At 48.5% G+C, this 15970-nt stretch overlaps 2 protein-coding genes across 8 annotated transcripts in view; both read right to left on the minus strand.

Moving 5' to 3' along the window:
• Positions 1-15970, minus strand: part of CASK (peripheral plasma membrane protein CASK) — a 663473-nt gene that overhangs the window by 70437 nt on the left and 577066 nt on the right. The window lies entirely within an intron of this gene.
• On the minus strand, positions 11943-14991 carry LOC144126363 (uncharacterized). Its single transcript, XM_077660422.1, has 2 exons — positions 14963-14991; positions 11943-12747 (listed from the first exon to the last, which is right to left on the minus strand). The coding sequence occupies exons 1-2, from the start codon at positions 14989-14991 to the stop codon at positions 11943-11945; spliced, it is 834 nt and encodes a 277-aa protein (XP_077516548.1).

Below are 15970 nucleotides of genomic sequence, written 5' to 3' on the forward strand. Positions count from 1 at the left end.
GCCAGAAGAAGGTTTGACTAAGGCCCGTACCCCAATACATGGCAAACAGTGTGCAACGACATGCTGCAGTGGTTAGAAATAAAGATTAAAAAGAAATGGCTGCGATAAGAGAATACAAACACAAGTCAAACATGAGCATACATGAAAATAAAGTGCAATGTAATGAAATTTTTAGTTTACATGGTGAATCGTATATATGTTTACCCATACATACAACACAACTTGACACAAAGACATCAGCAATAAAGAACACCGCAAAAAAAAAAGGAAAAAGAGGAAAAAAGTAAATGCGCAAACATAGCCCCATTCGCTTTTATTAATCCCTGTTGCCCTACCAAACCAATCTGTTCCTCCTTATGTAACGCTTACAGTTCATCAAGGGAAATATTAGTGAACATATCGACATTAAATGATTATCTAACAATAAGATGCTATTGCGGTTTGATGTACCGCGGGATGCTATTTATCAGCAACCATCGCAGTGTGTGCTGCATGCCTCAACTACACTTCTTTATCTTACGGCTGACTGTCAAGTGGTAATGGGCTATCGGAAATTTTCGCAGGCTCTTTCCCGCACATTCCCGCTGTCACTGGTATATACCTTTCGAGTGAATTAATGAATTTTTACGATATAAGTCACACGGTGACCTGTAGGATATATATATATATGATCGAAGACTCCACATCGATTTCGGGCACCTGCGGTTCTTTAACGTGAACCATAATGTCAGCGCACTGGCGTTTATGGTATAAGGTTTATGGTGGTTTAACGTCCCAAAGCGACTCAGGCTATGAGAGACGCCGTAGTGAAGGGCTCCGGAGATTTCGACCACCTGGGGTTCTTTAACGTGCACTGACATCGCACAGTACACGGGCCTCTAGAATTTCGCCTCTATCGAAATTCGACCGCCGCCGCCGGGATCGAGCCCGCGTCTTTTGGGCCAGCAGCCGAGCGCCGTAACCGCTCTGCCACCGAGGCGGCTGCACTGGCATTAATGTACTACGCCTCAATCGAAATGAAGCAGCTAGAAAGCGCTATTGGAGGAGGCCTGAGAATAAGTTTCGACCATCGGGAGATTTCTAGGGGTTTATGCTGAGCGATGCCAGATCACGTTAATGAACCGCGCGAAAATAGCTAAAATGCAGCTAGTCCTGTATACGCTATACGGCGTTCCTTCTTCTCTGCCTCCTTTAAATTTTTGCTTCCCCTCACGGCAGAGTTCACAGGTGTCCGCCGAGAGAGAAAAATACCAAAGGCGAATCTAGGTATTACGACCAAATGGTCGTCGCAGTGATAATGGCAGTAATCGTTGCACTGCCGGTGGATTGGCGGACGAGGGTGTGGTAGTTATTGCGCGTTTCCATTCACCGTGTTGCATGTGCCGCGTTTCGGACGCCTTTTGCACTTCGCCTCCATAGAAAAAAAAAGCGTTACCCTCCACGGTGGCTCAGTGGTTAGAGCGCTCTTCTATTGAGCTGGAGTACCCGGATTCGAACCCGGCCGCGTCGGCCGCGTTTCGATGGAGGCGAAACGCAGAAGGCGCCCGTGTGCTGTGCGATGTGCGTGTACGTTAATGATCCCCATGTGCGAAATTTTAAGCACTCATACGATTGTTAAATCTGAGCAAAAATCTTGCTTGTGCATCTTGCATCTTGCTTGTGCATCGCTCGTTGCCATAGCAACTGCGACACCAAGCGGCAAGAATTTCGCCCGGGTCACCCTCGAAATCTGACCTTGCACGATTTGGACCAAAATCGATGCCTGACCATAACTGAACATGCCCGACACAATGACGACTTCCAAATTTAGCCCGGGCCATTGTCAAAATTTGGCCCTGGTCACCCCCGAAATTTGACCTTGGCCGATCTGGACCAAAATCGATGTACCATAACCTCCTCACAAGAAGTGTACATACATTGTATTTTTATTACAGCGAGTGTGTTTTCTGTTTTGATTAAGGCAACCAACATATATGATATATTACAATAATTTTTGTTACGATAATTGGGTTCTGGTGTTCGAGACGCACCTTTTATGTGTATGCATTTGAATGCCCTTTCACCACAACTCGAACTAACTACAGAATGGGGCTGGGGCCTTTGTCAGGCTCTCTGGGTTCTCACACCTATAGTCTCCCCTCGCTTTGTCGAGAAATAAAGCTCTTTCAATAATAATAATAAAAAAACCTGACCGTGCCCGACAGGATGGCGACCTTCAAATTTGACCAAGGTCATTTCCAAAAATTTGGTCCAAGCCACACCTGAAAAACAAGTTCACGGCTTTGAGATTTGCGCTATTTCGTGTCTATGGTGTCACTTGCAGCGTCCCCATTTACGTCACCGTGCCTTCGGACGTCACACATCGGTTTAATCGGAGTTAAACCCTGGCTAATAATTTTCGCTCACAACGCCGACGCCAGATTTCCTGCGTAACGGGGCACTTAACGCTGTCGCGTTAAAAGGCGCGCGTGTGCTATGCGATGTCAGTGCACTCTAAAGGCCCACAGGAGATGTAAAACTTACCCAGTGACTCTAGGACGAAATTGCACCGGGCGGCGGCGGAATTGGAGTCGGGCTCTTCCCGGGAGCGCGTGCACTCCCTCAACCAGCTGACCCAGGCACATCGCACCTAACGACAGCTATACCCCCCACCCACCGATCCCTTGACAGTTGCCACCGAATATTATGGCGCCGCTTTCAGACACGCTTTCTTCCCTCCCCCTATTTGCTCTCCCACATCCACCCGGGAGCATACACTCCCTCCTGTATCCAGTGCACCCATCCCCACGCTACTGTTACCCGCATTCTCCTTGAATGCCGTGCGGACCCTCCCCCGCGGGGCCCAAAGCTCCTGACCACTTGGGACGAATGAGAGACCCTAATGTGCTTGATTGACCTGGCCAGGCAGATCGCCTGTGACGGGCTGACCACGTCAAGGAACTTCATGCACTCGTAAACGTATAGTGCAGTGCGGTTATGCGGTGACCCAGGGACCTAGGAATTCCAAATCCCCTGGTCAAACAAAGTTATTTCTCTCTCTCTCTCCGGAGCCCTCCACTGCGGCGCCTCGTTCACTCTTTCTTCTTTCATTTACACCTTCTTCCCTTCCCTCACGGCGTGGTTGATGTGTCGACAAAGAAGTGAGACAGTTACTGCGCTTTTCACATCCTGATTGGTTTTTTTTTCTGGCGCCGTTACTTCAATTCAAGTTTAAAACGTATCTAGTGACTTCAATTTCAATCACTTCTGTTTAGAAGCGCTTTAAGAAGTGTGTCCATACCTATACGATACAACGTGATTCAGGGATTCACACACAGCGAGACACTCACCGCGCCTTTAGTTTTCCCACAGCCTTCTCCTCCTACTCCACCGGCTCAGGTGTTCAGCTGTTCAGAGCCCCACCTTCGCTGGGACAACTGCTTTGCGACAATAAAGTTTTTAATGCGAAAGCACCTTATGGCTCATCGGCAATGAAACCATTCGCCGTCGGCGTTGACCAGAAGCAGTGGTCTCAAGATGCCCAGACGACGTCACCGTGGCATCAAACACAAATAAAATTTCTTCCGACAGTGTGGGGAATTGAGCCCAGGGCTTCCAGACTGCGAGGCGAGCACGCAACCAGGCCACAAAGCCGCGTTGTTTCTTGGCGAACAAAGGTCAACCTAGTGCATGCGTTGCCTTGCGAGTGTATGCTGATGAGTAGGTGCGTCATTAGAAATGAAGATAAATAATTAAAAATAAATACAAAAAAAACAAGAATGAATGAATAAAATCTTTATTACAAGGAAAGGATGGCTCTCAGCCACTGCCAGGGATTTAGGAGCGATGGGGGTGTATATAGGCTCAGCAGCAACTTCTTGTGTGTCGTTTTCGTAGCCTTCAAATATGCTCGTCGTAACTCAGTCGACCTCTCCCACACTATTCGAAGCAGGCCGCCCGCACTATATACCGCATGCATGTTGTACTGCGGTACTTGATGACATCCGTTGCGCTAGGGTGGTCATGTGGTATGTGCTGAATGTTCCGTCTCCATCGCGAGAAAGACGGGCAAGTCCATATGAAATGTTGTAGACCTACTCTACGGTGTTCTTGGCAGTGGGGGCACCTGTGGTGGATAAGTGTTTCGTGTCTGGAAAGAGACCACTTGTGAAGTAAGTACGGGGCGTACGCTGAACAGGAATAAAAACAATGATTTCGCATCCAAAGCAAGTAAGAAATCTTAAGTGGCCTCCGTAATTTTCACTCACTCAGGGCGAACGCGAAATTGCCTGCATAGCGGCCAGGCCTATTTACCGTCAATAAGGTCGCGAAACGTAATCATCGACCGGAAATGGCCAAAGGACAACACGGAAGGACCAGAAGTTTTCTCCCGGTCAAACGTACTAATGACCAGCTGCAATCAGAAGCCTCCAATTCGCGGTCACAGACGTTAACGCGGGCATTTCGCCGCTGCCGGGCCACTTCTGGAAATGCAAAAATTCAATCACGGCGCTCAAGCTCGCCCGTACCAGAAGTTATCGAAGAAGTCCAGACCTCCACGCTTTTCACATTTTGAGGACCAAGCTTTGCTAAGCAGGCATCAAAGGTAACCGAAACCTGACAGGCGACACGAAGAATGTGTAAGCACACAGTGCTCTAATATCCGAGAAACGAACATGCCTAATCGTTTTAGACCCTGTTCTTTGACGTCCCAAAACAGGAGCAAAGTCCTGTGTATGCAAAAGGATATGAGACAGATACTGCGCCATTTCCTTTCCTCAAAAACCAATTATTATTATTATTATTACTCCTGGTTAACGAGATAGTGTTAAGGTCCCGTTACCCACAAAATCTGGCGTCGGCGTTGTTGGCGTTGTGAGCGAGAAATCACGCGTATGACTCTGGCAGGTGGTTCCCAGAGAGCAACCTAGGAGGCAGGCGGCCCACCTAGGTCACGAGACCTTGCGGCGTCATCACAACCTGCCCACCATGGCAGGTGGTAGTTAAATTAATGATTGGTCACTAGGGAAGTGAAACCAGGGCCCCACAAGGCCCACCGCTGGGAGCGCCTGCCATCGCAGAGCAGCGGCGCATCGCTTAACCGCTGCACCACTGCGCCAGGAGGAGTATGATGACTCCGAGGGATCTGTGAATGTAAAGTAGATGATGACCTTCTGCATATATGACCATTAATCCATTACACTATCGCGCCATACCCTCAAGGCGGAGCTTAAGTGTACCCTCCAATTTCTCAGACTCCGTACTTTCTTCTCAGTTTAGATGATTAGCGGGAACAATTTAATCACATAAACCACCTTTGGCTTGAAGAAAGCCACGTTCATCCGCGTATCTATTTTATTAATGCTATACGCACAGCTATTCCGCGTCTTGCGTAGGTGGCGCAGCTGATAGTGCGCGGGTCATTTCTGTTTCAGTGATCTGACCATCTGCGAATGCAGATGATGGTACGTGCCATGTACAGGGTCGTCAAAAGTGCCTAGGTCACAAGGTCTTCTTTTGAGCAGTATAGTCAGACAGTTACGACACCCGCGAAGCTCAAAATACATGTACATAATACAAGAAGTACCGTTATGACCTCTGACTACCTTGATAGGCTCATCGGCATCTTAATTGCCAGGATATACAGAAGAAAAGCAGACCCTGTGGCCTGGTAACTTTTGAACAACACTGTACCTGCACTGCACGCAGAATGTACGCACTTTCTAATGTTGTGTGTGCAGGCGTAGCGTGGAGTACCCGCTTCCCGATCAGGTATTCTTCCACCGTGCTACCGATTAAGAAAGAAGAGCCCTGCAACAAGCGACTGCTCGAAGTATTGCTCGATATAACAGCGCGCTTCTATGCGACCTTCTTTGCATCATATTTGCTGATGACCTTCATGGATCAAAAGTAGCTTGGCCAAACCGCGCCGTAGCTAACGTGTCTTTGGTCTGTACGAGCTGAGGTCAGAGGCCCATTCACCCGAGCATCTCACCCTAGAGAAGCCGCGCATCGGGCCGTGGAAAAGCTTGTATGCATTGGGACACCGCCGTGTACACGAGGCGTTCGCGGTCGAACCCAACGCCTCCCGCATACGAGGCGAACTCTTTGGTGGGCGCTCGGCTACTGATCCGGGGTAGCCGGGTTGAAACCCGGCCGCGGCGGCCGCGTTTCGATGGAAACCAAACCCAAAAGCGCCCCTGCGCTGCACGATATCAGTGCACGTTCAAAATCCCCAGGTAGTCGAAATTATTCCGGAAACCTCCACTACGGCACCTCTTTCTTCCTTTTTCTTTCTTTCTTTCTTTCTTTCTTTCTTTCTTTCTTTCTTTCTTTTTCTTTCTTTCTTTCTTTCTTTCTTTCTTTCTTTCTTTCTTTCTTTCTTTCTTTCGTGTTTCACTCCCACCTTCCTCGTTTCCCTTACGACGCGGTTCGGGTGTCCATCGAGGTGTGGTGGCGGTTAGAACTTTATTGTCACAAAATGGAAGGGATTAGTTGAGGCTGGGGCGAGCCCAGGGTGGCCTTCAGTCGGGGGCGACCTCTTGAGCTAGCGTGATAAAGGCCAGCTGCGTTTTTTTTTACCTTGAACTGGCCAAGAGCCGCTGTCGCATTCCTCCGCCGAGGGAGCTGGCAAGAGCGTCGTCGGAGGGGGTTTGCTAGCACATTCCCATAAAATACGGTTTCGGGTGGCGTGCGTCCCGTCACCGCAGTGCGGGCATGCAGGGTCATATTCATCGTTTGTGATTGAACGTAACCGGTAGGGGCTAGGAATAGCCTTTGTTTGTAGGCGTCTGAATGTCGTGGCTTGCGCCCTGTCCAAGTCGGGGTGAGGGGTGGGATACGTGCACCTAAGCTTGCGATAAAAGTTCGTAATCTCCGCGTACGAGCGAAGCGCCTCGGCGGGGGCGTCCGTTTCCGAGAGGTCTCCCGTCCCCGGGTTGGTTAAACCTCGGGCTAGATGTTCGATCCCTTCGTTTCCGGAGTTGCACGCCTGAGCGGGAACCCATACGAGATTGATGTTGTGATCGATAGTTCGGTTGCGCAGAATTCGCATTGGAAGCGGACTTACCAATTTCTTGGCGAAATTTCGAATGGCGCTCTTATAGTCGCTTAGAATAGTTCTGGTGCGGGGATCCGCGATGGCCAGTGCGATAGCTACTTCCTCTGCCTCGCGTATAGAGCTAGCGTGAAAGGTTGTGGCGTTAACGAGGGCTGACTGTGGAGTGGCTATACATGCCACGTATGTTCCGCCTTGGATGTGTTGAGCTGCATCCACGTATATTGCTCGTGGTTCATTGTCGTACTGTTCCTCAAGGGCATGCGCCCTTGCTTTCCTGCGGGCGTCGTGCCTGTCTGGCAGCATGTTCTTGGCGACTGGTTTAGCAACTAGTCCTTCGAAATGTGAGACAATTACTGCGCCATTTCCTTTCTTAAAAAAGCAAAAACCAAGTGAGACAGTTGAAAATTGGTTGTTAGGGAAAGGAAAATGGCGCAGTATCTGTCTCACATCTCGGCCGACACCTGAACCGCTGCTGCTGCTGCTGTTGCTGACAGGAAGAATGAAAAGGAAAGAACACGGACCTGCCCACTGGCTCAAGCCGAGCCACAATCGCTGTCAGGTGCAGAAAGTAGAAGAGTTGAAAGAGAGGAGAGAAAAGAGTGGAAAAAAAAGACGCGCGCTATAACGCCCCAGGCCGATCCCGGAGGCCGATCCGGGAATACCGGGCCAACATGAGGCGGAGGTGAAGCAGGCTTCAAGCTCCGCCACATTTCCAAAAATAAGTTCAATATCTTGGGTCCAAATGGGACCCGTAGCAGATATTAAATCAGATAATCTGAACCGCGCCGTGAGGAGAGGAATAAAGGAGGGAGTGAAAGAAGAAAGAGAGAAAGAGGTGCCGTAATGGAGGGCTCCGGGATAATTTTGGCTACCTGAGGATCTTTAACTTACACTGACATCGCGCAGCGCACGGGCGCCTTTGGCGTTTCGCCTCCTTCGAAATGCAGCCGTCGCGGTCGGGTTAGAACCCGGGTACTCCGGCTCAATAGACGAGCGCCTTAACCACTGAGCCACCGCGGCTTTTTTTCATTTACAAACCAATCCACGCGAACAACAAAACACATATGATAAAATTACGTCACCCGCACTGGGGTTACTAAACACATTAAAATTCGCGCATGTATAACAAAGCTTCCATTCTTGTAAGCCACTCAGGCACTGGGTCTTGTATCTTGTGGCCTTCAATAATTATTCCAACAGATTCACGAAAATACTCTCTTATCGGCCTCGCGTCAATGTACGCATGTCTGACTGCCATCCTCGATCGCTAAATACTGTGCAGGCCCAATATCATGATCATGTCGAAAGGAACCCCGTCTTCATTGTCAACAGGCAAAAATCTGATTCCGAAAGCATCCACCGGTAAGTCTTTTTTAATCGTGCGTTGTAGAATGTCCCAAAAGAAAAAGGCTTCCCAACAATCTATGAAGACGTGTTCAATCGTTTCTGGCTTTCGGCATATGAAACAATGATTTCCCCAAGGTACAAAAAGCCCTTCTCTTGTCGATACGTCTTGACTTCGAGAGTGTTCGTACGGAGCTTAAAAAAGAAACTTTTAACTCCACCTGGTACAGCCATGATTTTCACTCGTTTTAGAACTGTCTGCCATGAACCTGCGCAGTATAACGACCTGTACAATGGGACCGGAAGAAATACAACACCCAGGTCCTTATTAAGTTTGTTTCGCGATACAGCTGACAGATATTCTATTGAAGATCGCTCTTGCAAGACGCGACATGCCATGCACACCTCTCTAAGGAAGCCGAAAATGCCCCCTTGCATAGTCGCCGAACTAACAACTAAATTTGGCAAGACCCTACCCAGCCTAACTTGACAAACAGTTCGCAGAAAGGGGTCATTCACGTCCCGAAAGAACATAAATCGTTTCACCAACTGGCGCAGATACAAATGCGCCACACCTACTCGTCCAGAGCGGACACGATGAAACAGATTGGTTCGCCGTGTCCGCTTCCAAGTGCTTCCCCACACAAACACCGCAAAAACCCGGTGCACCCTCTGCACATTGACTCGAGAACAATGAATTGCTTGCATAACGTACCAAAGCTTGGTTCCAAAAAATATGTTACATATTTTGGCACGCGCAAAAATAAACCAAATGAAGCCTTTTAGCCTGTCGGCCTTCTCACGCGTTTCAGCAACTTCGCGTTTCCAATACGGCACACTGTCGCGATAATTCTCCAGTTGCACTCCTAAATATTTTACTGGGGTTACTGTCCAAGGCATGTTCGCGAAAATTGTTGGCGTTGTGGGCCAATCGCCGTGCCAGAATCCCAAACATTTAGCCCAGTTCACAGCGCTCCCACTCACAGAACAAAAGTTCTTCACAGTTTCAACCACAACACGAACGCTTTCGTAGTCGGCACAAAATACGGCAATGTCATCTGCATACGCCAGAACGCGGATTTCGGCCGCATGCAGACGAAAACCATGAATGCTGCTGCTTTGAATTATGCTCAAACAAAAGGGTTCAATATACAAACAAAACAGCAATGGTGACAGGGGGCAACCTCGACGCACAGAGCGTTGCACTCGGATGCGCGCACCCACACCTTTATTCACTATCAACCGCGTCGTGCATCCCCTGTACGCCATGGCAAATGACTGATACGACATTCACGTGCTCTAACAGAGAGAACAAGAGGTCATGTGGCACCCTGTCAAAGGCTTTCTCTCGGTCAAGCTGGAGCATTGCGATGCTTTCAAGCATGGCGTCGCAACACTCGAGCACAGACCGGGCTGTGTGGATGTTGTTGTATAGTGCGACCTTTAATACTACAGGTCTGATGTGGCCCTACTAATTCTTGCATAGCAGTTTGGAGTCGTTTAGCCAGAAGTTTTGTGAAGATCTTATAATCTACATTCGTCAGTGACATTGGTCGGTAAGCGGTAAATTGTCGAAGTCTACTTTCATCGTCGCTTTTTGGTATTAAAATTGTGTGTGCTGTTAGAAATGACGGGGAAAGCATATACTTGTCATAAGCCTCATTAAACAACGCAGCCAGAACTTCTGCAAAATCATTCTCGAATGCCTTATAGAGAGATGCTACCAGCCCATCTGGTCCCGGAGACTATACAGGGTTGAGGTCTTGTATGGCTTTCCGCACTTCTTCGGTTGAAATAGCCACTTCTAATTGTTCTTTCGTTTCATCACTAAGCTTCGGCATTAAGGACAGGGAATGGGTTTTAAAGTCTTCCGTTCTTACTTTCGTGTAACCAAAAATCCCGCTATAGTATTCATAAAAGGCCCTCTCTATGTTTGCTTTATCGGAGTAAATTACACCTTTCACTCTATTTTCAGGATGTCATTCCTGTGGGCATGCCTCTTTTCCAAGCCGAGAGCACGTTTCGTGGGCATTTCGCCCGCTATCAGGCGTTGTGTCCTCGCCCTCACGATCGCTCCTTGATACCGCTCCGCACCTGTCGTCTCTAGTTTCCGCTTAACGGAGCGAATTTCTTCGATGCATGCTCCTGGCTGCTCGCCCTCTTGCGCTGTCAAAAACCTCAAGTCATCTCTAAGCATATTTTCCTTCACTCTTTGTTTTTGCTTTATATCGCACGATCGTTCAATAGCTGTCATTTTCATTGCCTGCTTAAATCTTTCCCACTTCACCCCTAGTAGTTCATTGTCCTCGATTTGCAGTTCGCGTATCGCCGACGCTGCACGTTCCATAAAGATATTATCTTTCAGCAGCTTTTCATTAAGTTTCCAGTTTTCCCACCCGAAGTTGCTTTTCGTTCCTTTTCTTTTCCCTAAACGAAAGACAACATGACAATCGTCACTAAACGGCACTGCTTGTACGAGGTATTCGGCGCAGAATGGTATCAGTTCGGCAGATACGTACGGCCGATCCAAACGTGCGTGACTCGTTTCCTGGAAATGGGTAAAACGAACGCCAGAACCACACCCTAGACAATCGCCAACATCTTCGAGATGACAGCGATCAGTTACGTCACTCAAACAGGCAGCACTCGCATCTCTATAGGGAGTCGAACTGGTTCTGTCGCGTGCCATGCATACGCAGCTGAAATCGCCAAGACAGATGACCAGACGATCTGTATCGCAATAGTTTCCAACTGACTCAAAAAGTTTTCGCCTCTCATCCACGTTAGCGTGCGCGTAGATACAGATGATGCGCCATTGCAAACCAGCAAATGTCATGTCACAGAGAATCCAACGACCGAAAATGCAAGTCTGAACTCTTTCCCCAATCGCTTTCAGAGACTGGCGGATCAATAGCATGCACCCTGCCGAAGAACCCACCGCATGAGACACGAAAACATGGTATCGGCTGCTGAACAGGCGCACCATACTATCGGTCTGCTCTTGACTCTCGATTTTGGTTTCTTGTACCGCTACAATATCCAATTCCTGCTCAGTCACGAGTCGTAACAGCTGATTTTGCCTCCTCCTGGATGAAAGACCTCTGACATTGAGCGTGGCTACCACGAGGCGTCTTTCAAAAGCCGCCATCGCTTAGCAAGACCAGGCCACCAGTAAGGTCCTTACCTTTGTACGCACAACGTCGCGCCGTGTAGTGTCGCCCCGCCATTATTAGGACTTATTGTCGTCGCGCGGACGCGACGACGATCGTTGCCCGCTGGTGACACGCTGCTTTTTATCATCGCCGGCGTCCCGCTGGCTTTGTAGCAGACGTTGCCTTTGCTCCGGGCTCATTGCATCGACGTCGTCGCGGCGCCGTTTAGCAGCAGCGGGGTCGACCTCCATGGATTCCCCGTTGCCTTTTTCAGCGGGGCGTGGGATATCCTGCGGTTGCTCGGTAACCTTGTTCGTGACTGCCGACTCGGGTGGGCTGAGCGTTGGTTCAACAGTCGGTGGCGTGTCGTTTTCCTTGTTGTCGCGCTTCAATGCAGCCGTTAGGGTCTAGAGCAATGGGTTGGAGGCGGCCTGCTCAGCTTCATCCTCGTCCATATGCAGCTCACTGTTTTCGCCGAGTGTTCCTCGTCCAGCCGCGCGGGCGTACGACTTCATGCATTCAGCCTCTGCGTGCCCGTACGCGTGGCACTGGCTACACTTGGGCACCTTGCAGTCACGCCTAATGTGGCCTGTGTTGCGGCAGTGGCGACATATCGTCGCACGCCCAGGCTCGACGACTAACACTGTCCCATTCCTGATACGCATCTGATGGGGTATGCGCTCGAGGCTTGCACCTTCTCGTAGAACCAGCCGCACAACTCGAGTAGTTGAGTCAGCGTTTGCAAACCCGGTGGTCTTCCATTTATCGCCCGAGACTTCTTTAACTTCGCCGTACTCAGCGAACGCCCGCCTCAGGGTTTCGTTGCTCACGTTGAAGGCGCACCAATGCACCTTCAGCCGCACTTCGTGCCTTTCAGGGTCAAAAACCACGCAAGTCTTCCCTTTAACAGTGATATACTCGGCGTCGAGCAGCTTTTTCTTGGCCTCTTCGCTGCGGAAGTTTACTAACCAGACGTGCGACATCTGGTATGCTCCGATGCCTCCCACCGGTTCGATGACGCCGGCTTCTATCATCGGCTGGCGGAAATCTTCAATCCTGTAAGGCCTTCCAGCGGAGTCGCAGTGAAGAACAACCGTTCTTTCCAGTCCTTCTCCGGTACGCAGGGGCGGCAGAACAATCCTGTAGTTCCGCAGCCAGCATCGGCCGTTATCACAGCTCGCGAAGAGCCAGACATCCTGCGTCCTTTCACGACTGTGGCCGGAAGAAGAAACTGAGCCACTGCGGCGCGTAACGTGAGACAGGTACTGCGCTATTTTCTTTCGCCAAAACCATTTTTTTGCGTAGAGTCTGCGTTACAACGTACGTGGAAATAGCGAAGGCGGAATTTAAGCTCAAGAATATTACAGCTAATGTAAGACCTGGGAGGTTTGTATCTCTCTATGGTGTCTATATTGATCAACATACCAAAAGGTTCTTAATTTTTCACTGAGTAACTCGCGCGCTTATAGACGTCAAAAGCACGCCGTAAAATCAGTTGCACAAGTTCGTCAAGAAATGACACGTATGGAGTGAAGTTTGCGGCGATGAAGTGGCCGCAGCTGGCACATGACAGTTTTAGACAGATACGGGAGTGGCCTTTCTCCTGCAGTGGGCGCAGTCAGGCTGATGATGATGATGATGATGATGATGATGATGGCGTGAGGAAAGTGAACAGCCAAAAGAGAAAAAGCGTGGATAATAAATAAAGCGATATTCTTGATAATGACTACGAATAGGCCTTGAGGGTACCGTCGATAGCTTGGGATGGAATGATGGCGCGTATATAAAAAAGTAGACAAGATAGAGTAAATAATCCAAAATGAAAGCCCTTGGGGGCTGTTTGCAGCCTCGCCGCTAAGAAAGCTGGAGCCGGCCGCTGGCATATGGGCGAAAGAGAATGCGCTTGAAATCTTTGTTTGTGTTGGATACGTTATAACATCATCTGCGTGAAAGAAGATTAAAAAATAAGAAGAGTAAAACTCATTTCATGAAGCGGCAGTGACAGCAGAGCCGCTGGGGACCACGATTAGCAGATTGAAAAGCGCGGCACTGCAGCACGCTATATACAGCAAGGGGCGGCTTGATCTGATAAGAGTCGCGCGGGACCGTTATGGAGCCCTGCTCGCCTGCCATGTGTGCGTAAAAGAATCGCCGCTCCAGCGGTTCTTTTGTCGACCATATATGCCCATGCTCCGAAGGCCTAGAGTGAAAAACTCTCGCGTTGAATAAAGCGCCCGACAGGCTACTTTAGGCCGGCCGATGATCGTCAACTATAGAGCACCACGTCTGAAGCATGTTGCTGCGAATGGTCTAGCTCTAGACAAGTACGAGGAAAGCAGGAATTGGTGTTCAAGCATCGTACAAGCAGCACAAATCACCCAAACAAGACTGCAGACGAAACGAACGAATGGAGAGTTGAGTGACGTGCGAATCAAGGCGCTGACCCTTATACAAAGTCTCTCGATGAAAAAAGGAAAGAAACAGCAAAGCATGGCTGGAACATGAGGCTGATTCTCGCCTCGCGCACTTCCTTAGAGGACTCCGCTCAAAGCCTGTGGTGCGTCATATACTAAGGACTAGATCGCGTGGCGTGCAATGTTATGTATACAGAGCTCCAAGCCAAGCCTTTGGGTGTACGTGAAAAATGGCTCGAAAGAGGAAGGAGAGAAGAGGGATAGAAAGGAGGGAAGAGAAAGGCGAAAGTGGTTCACCAGTCCGGCCGGATAGCCTGCAGTGAATTACGGGGCTATGGGGAGAAAACAAGCAAACAACGAGTAGAAAATAGGTAGGAAATAAGTTAGCAGCCAAACGAGGAATATATGAAATAAAGAAGACAACGCTGTCGAGGAATATTTATATTGGACCGACTGCACGGGGTACGCAGAGGAGTTCGCATATCTCTGTCCCCATATCTCTTAACTGGTGAGGTGAAGAATATATGCCGAGAAGTTAACAAGAGCATACTAATGTTGCATGGTCTTTCCAAGGCGCCAGTGTCATTTGGGAAAGATATCGCAGAATATCGGGGGTTTAAAATTATTCAGTACAGTTTTCTCTTTTAAAAACCGGGAAAGATACTTGAGAGAAGTTTCTGCACAGACTGATTGTATGGTAGGGTGGACATTATTTACGTGACCGAGTGCAATAAAAAGGCGGTTAAATAACTATAATTAGCTAACCGACATTTTAATTTTGCTGTTATAGTACTTGATTACTTCGCTAAATTGTAGGAACTCAAAATAGAAGTCGAAAACAGTTTTTAAAATTTAAAGAATCGGCATCGTGGTTTGCGGTATCTATCGAGCGGGAAAAAAACCCTTTTTAACGCTTTTCAAGTTGACGCTTTCCCACATTGAATATTGGTAAAATGGCATCGTTGCGACACATACAGACGGAGTTTACGAAAAGTAGATGTCGCCGTGATTACCGTGACAATACCACGCACAGGAACGCCATCTTAGAATTTTGCAAAGCGGCAAAGCCAACTTGACGTGCTATCAAAAGTATATTTTCGCGTTCGATATTTCGACCCATGATGCTAATTAAGAAATCTTATAACTGGGCTCGCCTTCTACGCTAGATGCCTTCAATTTCGCAGTACAATTTAGCCCACAAAACTGAAAATTAAACAGTTGATTAGTTAAGATTACTTAATTATTCTTTTCATTACACTCTATCACGCAACAAATATCCGCTTTGCCATGCAGCCGATTCGCATAGACCGAAGTGACGTATATTTCACGGGTTTAGAAAGAAATTTCTGTGTTGACCAATGTGAAACTCACCGGATACTCATAAAGGTCAGATTATACTACAATGTGCACGCACAAACTACACGCATTTGGCGACAGGAAAAGGAGTATAATATTTCTCCTAACAATGCTTGTCCGCAACATGAATGTATGCTTTTATCTAGCTCCCTTGGTATGCTATTTCAGCGCACGGTAAAGGCCCCACGTGGTCGAAATAATTCCAGAGCCTTCCACTCTGGCACCCCTTTCTCCTTCTTTCACTCCTATTTTCCTTCCTTCCCTCACAGCGCGGCTGAGGTGTCCAGCGAGAAGTGAGAGAGTTACTGCGACATTTCCTTCCCTAAAAAAAAAAAGAAAGCACACTGATCCTTCAATAAGCCGCACGGCAGATTCCGTCCTTTTTGACGGGTGCAAATTAAAGTTATTTCTCTTTCCCCCTCTCTTCATTACACTGTGTAGAAAATTAGTAAAGTAATCATCTGCGCTGCTGGCCTTACATCAGTTCTCAACGCTGCATGCACCATATTGTTTTGAAGTCGAGCGAAAGTAACATGCGCTAGATATGCTGCAAAGACCGACCCCGCAGAGCGGTATATGTACAGAACCGCATGCGGTGAATTAAGTCTTGACCGTTCTCGCTTGAGGCACACATGCGTTCTCTTTGGCGCTGTTAGTGTAATCTG

The sequence above is a fragment of the Amblyomma americanum genome, chromosome 3 (genome assembly GCF_052857255.1).
Source record: "Amblyomma americanum isolate KBUSLIRL-KWMA chromosome 3, ASM5285725v1, whole genome shotgun sequence".
NCBI classification, from domain to species: Eukaryota; Metazoa; Arthropoda; class Arachnida; order Ixodida; family Ixodidae; genus Amblyomma; species Amblyomma americanum.

Coding starts and splice junctions, on each gene's coding strand:
- LOC144126363 (XM_077660422.1), bottom strand. CDS start 14,991: ATGGCGTTCCTGTGCGTGGTATTGTCACG. Junction 12,748..14,962: donor CTGTGCGTGGTATTGTCACG/GTAATCACGGCG, acceptor TTCCGGCCACAG/TCGTGAAAGGACGCAGGATG.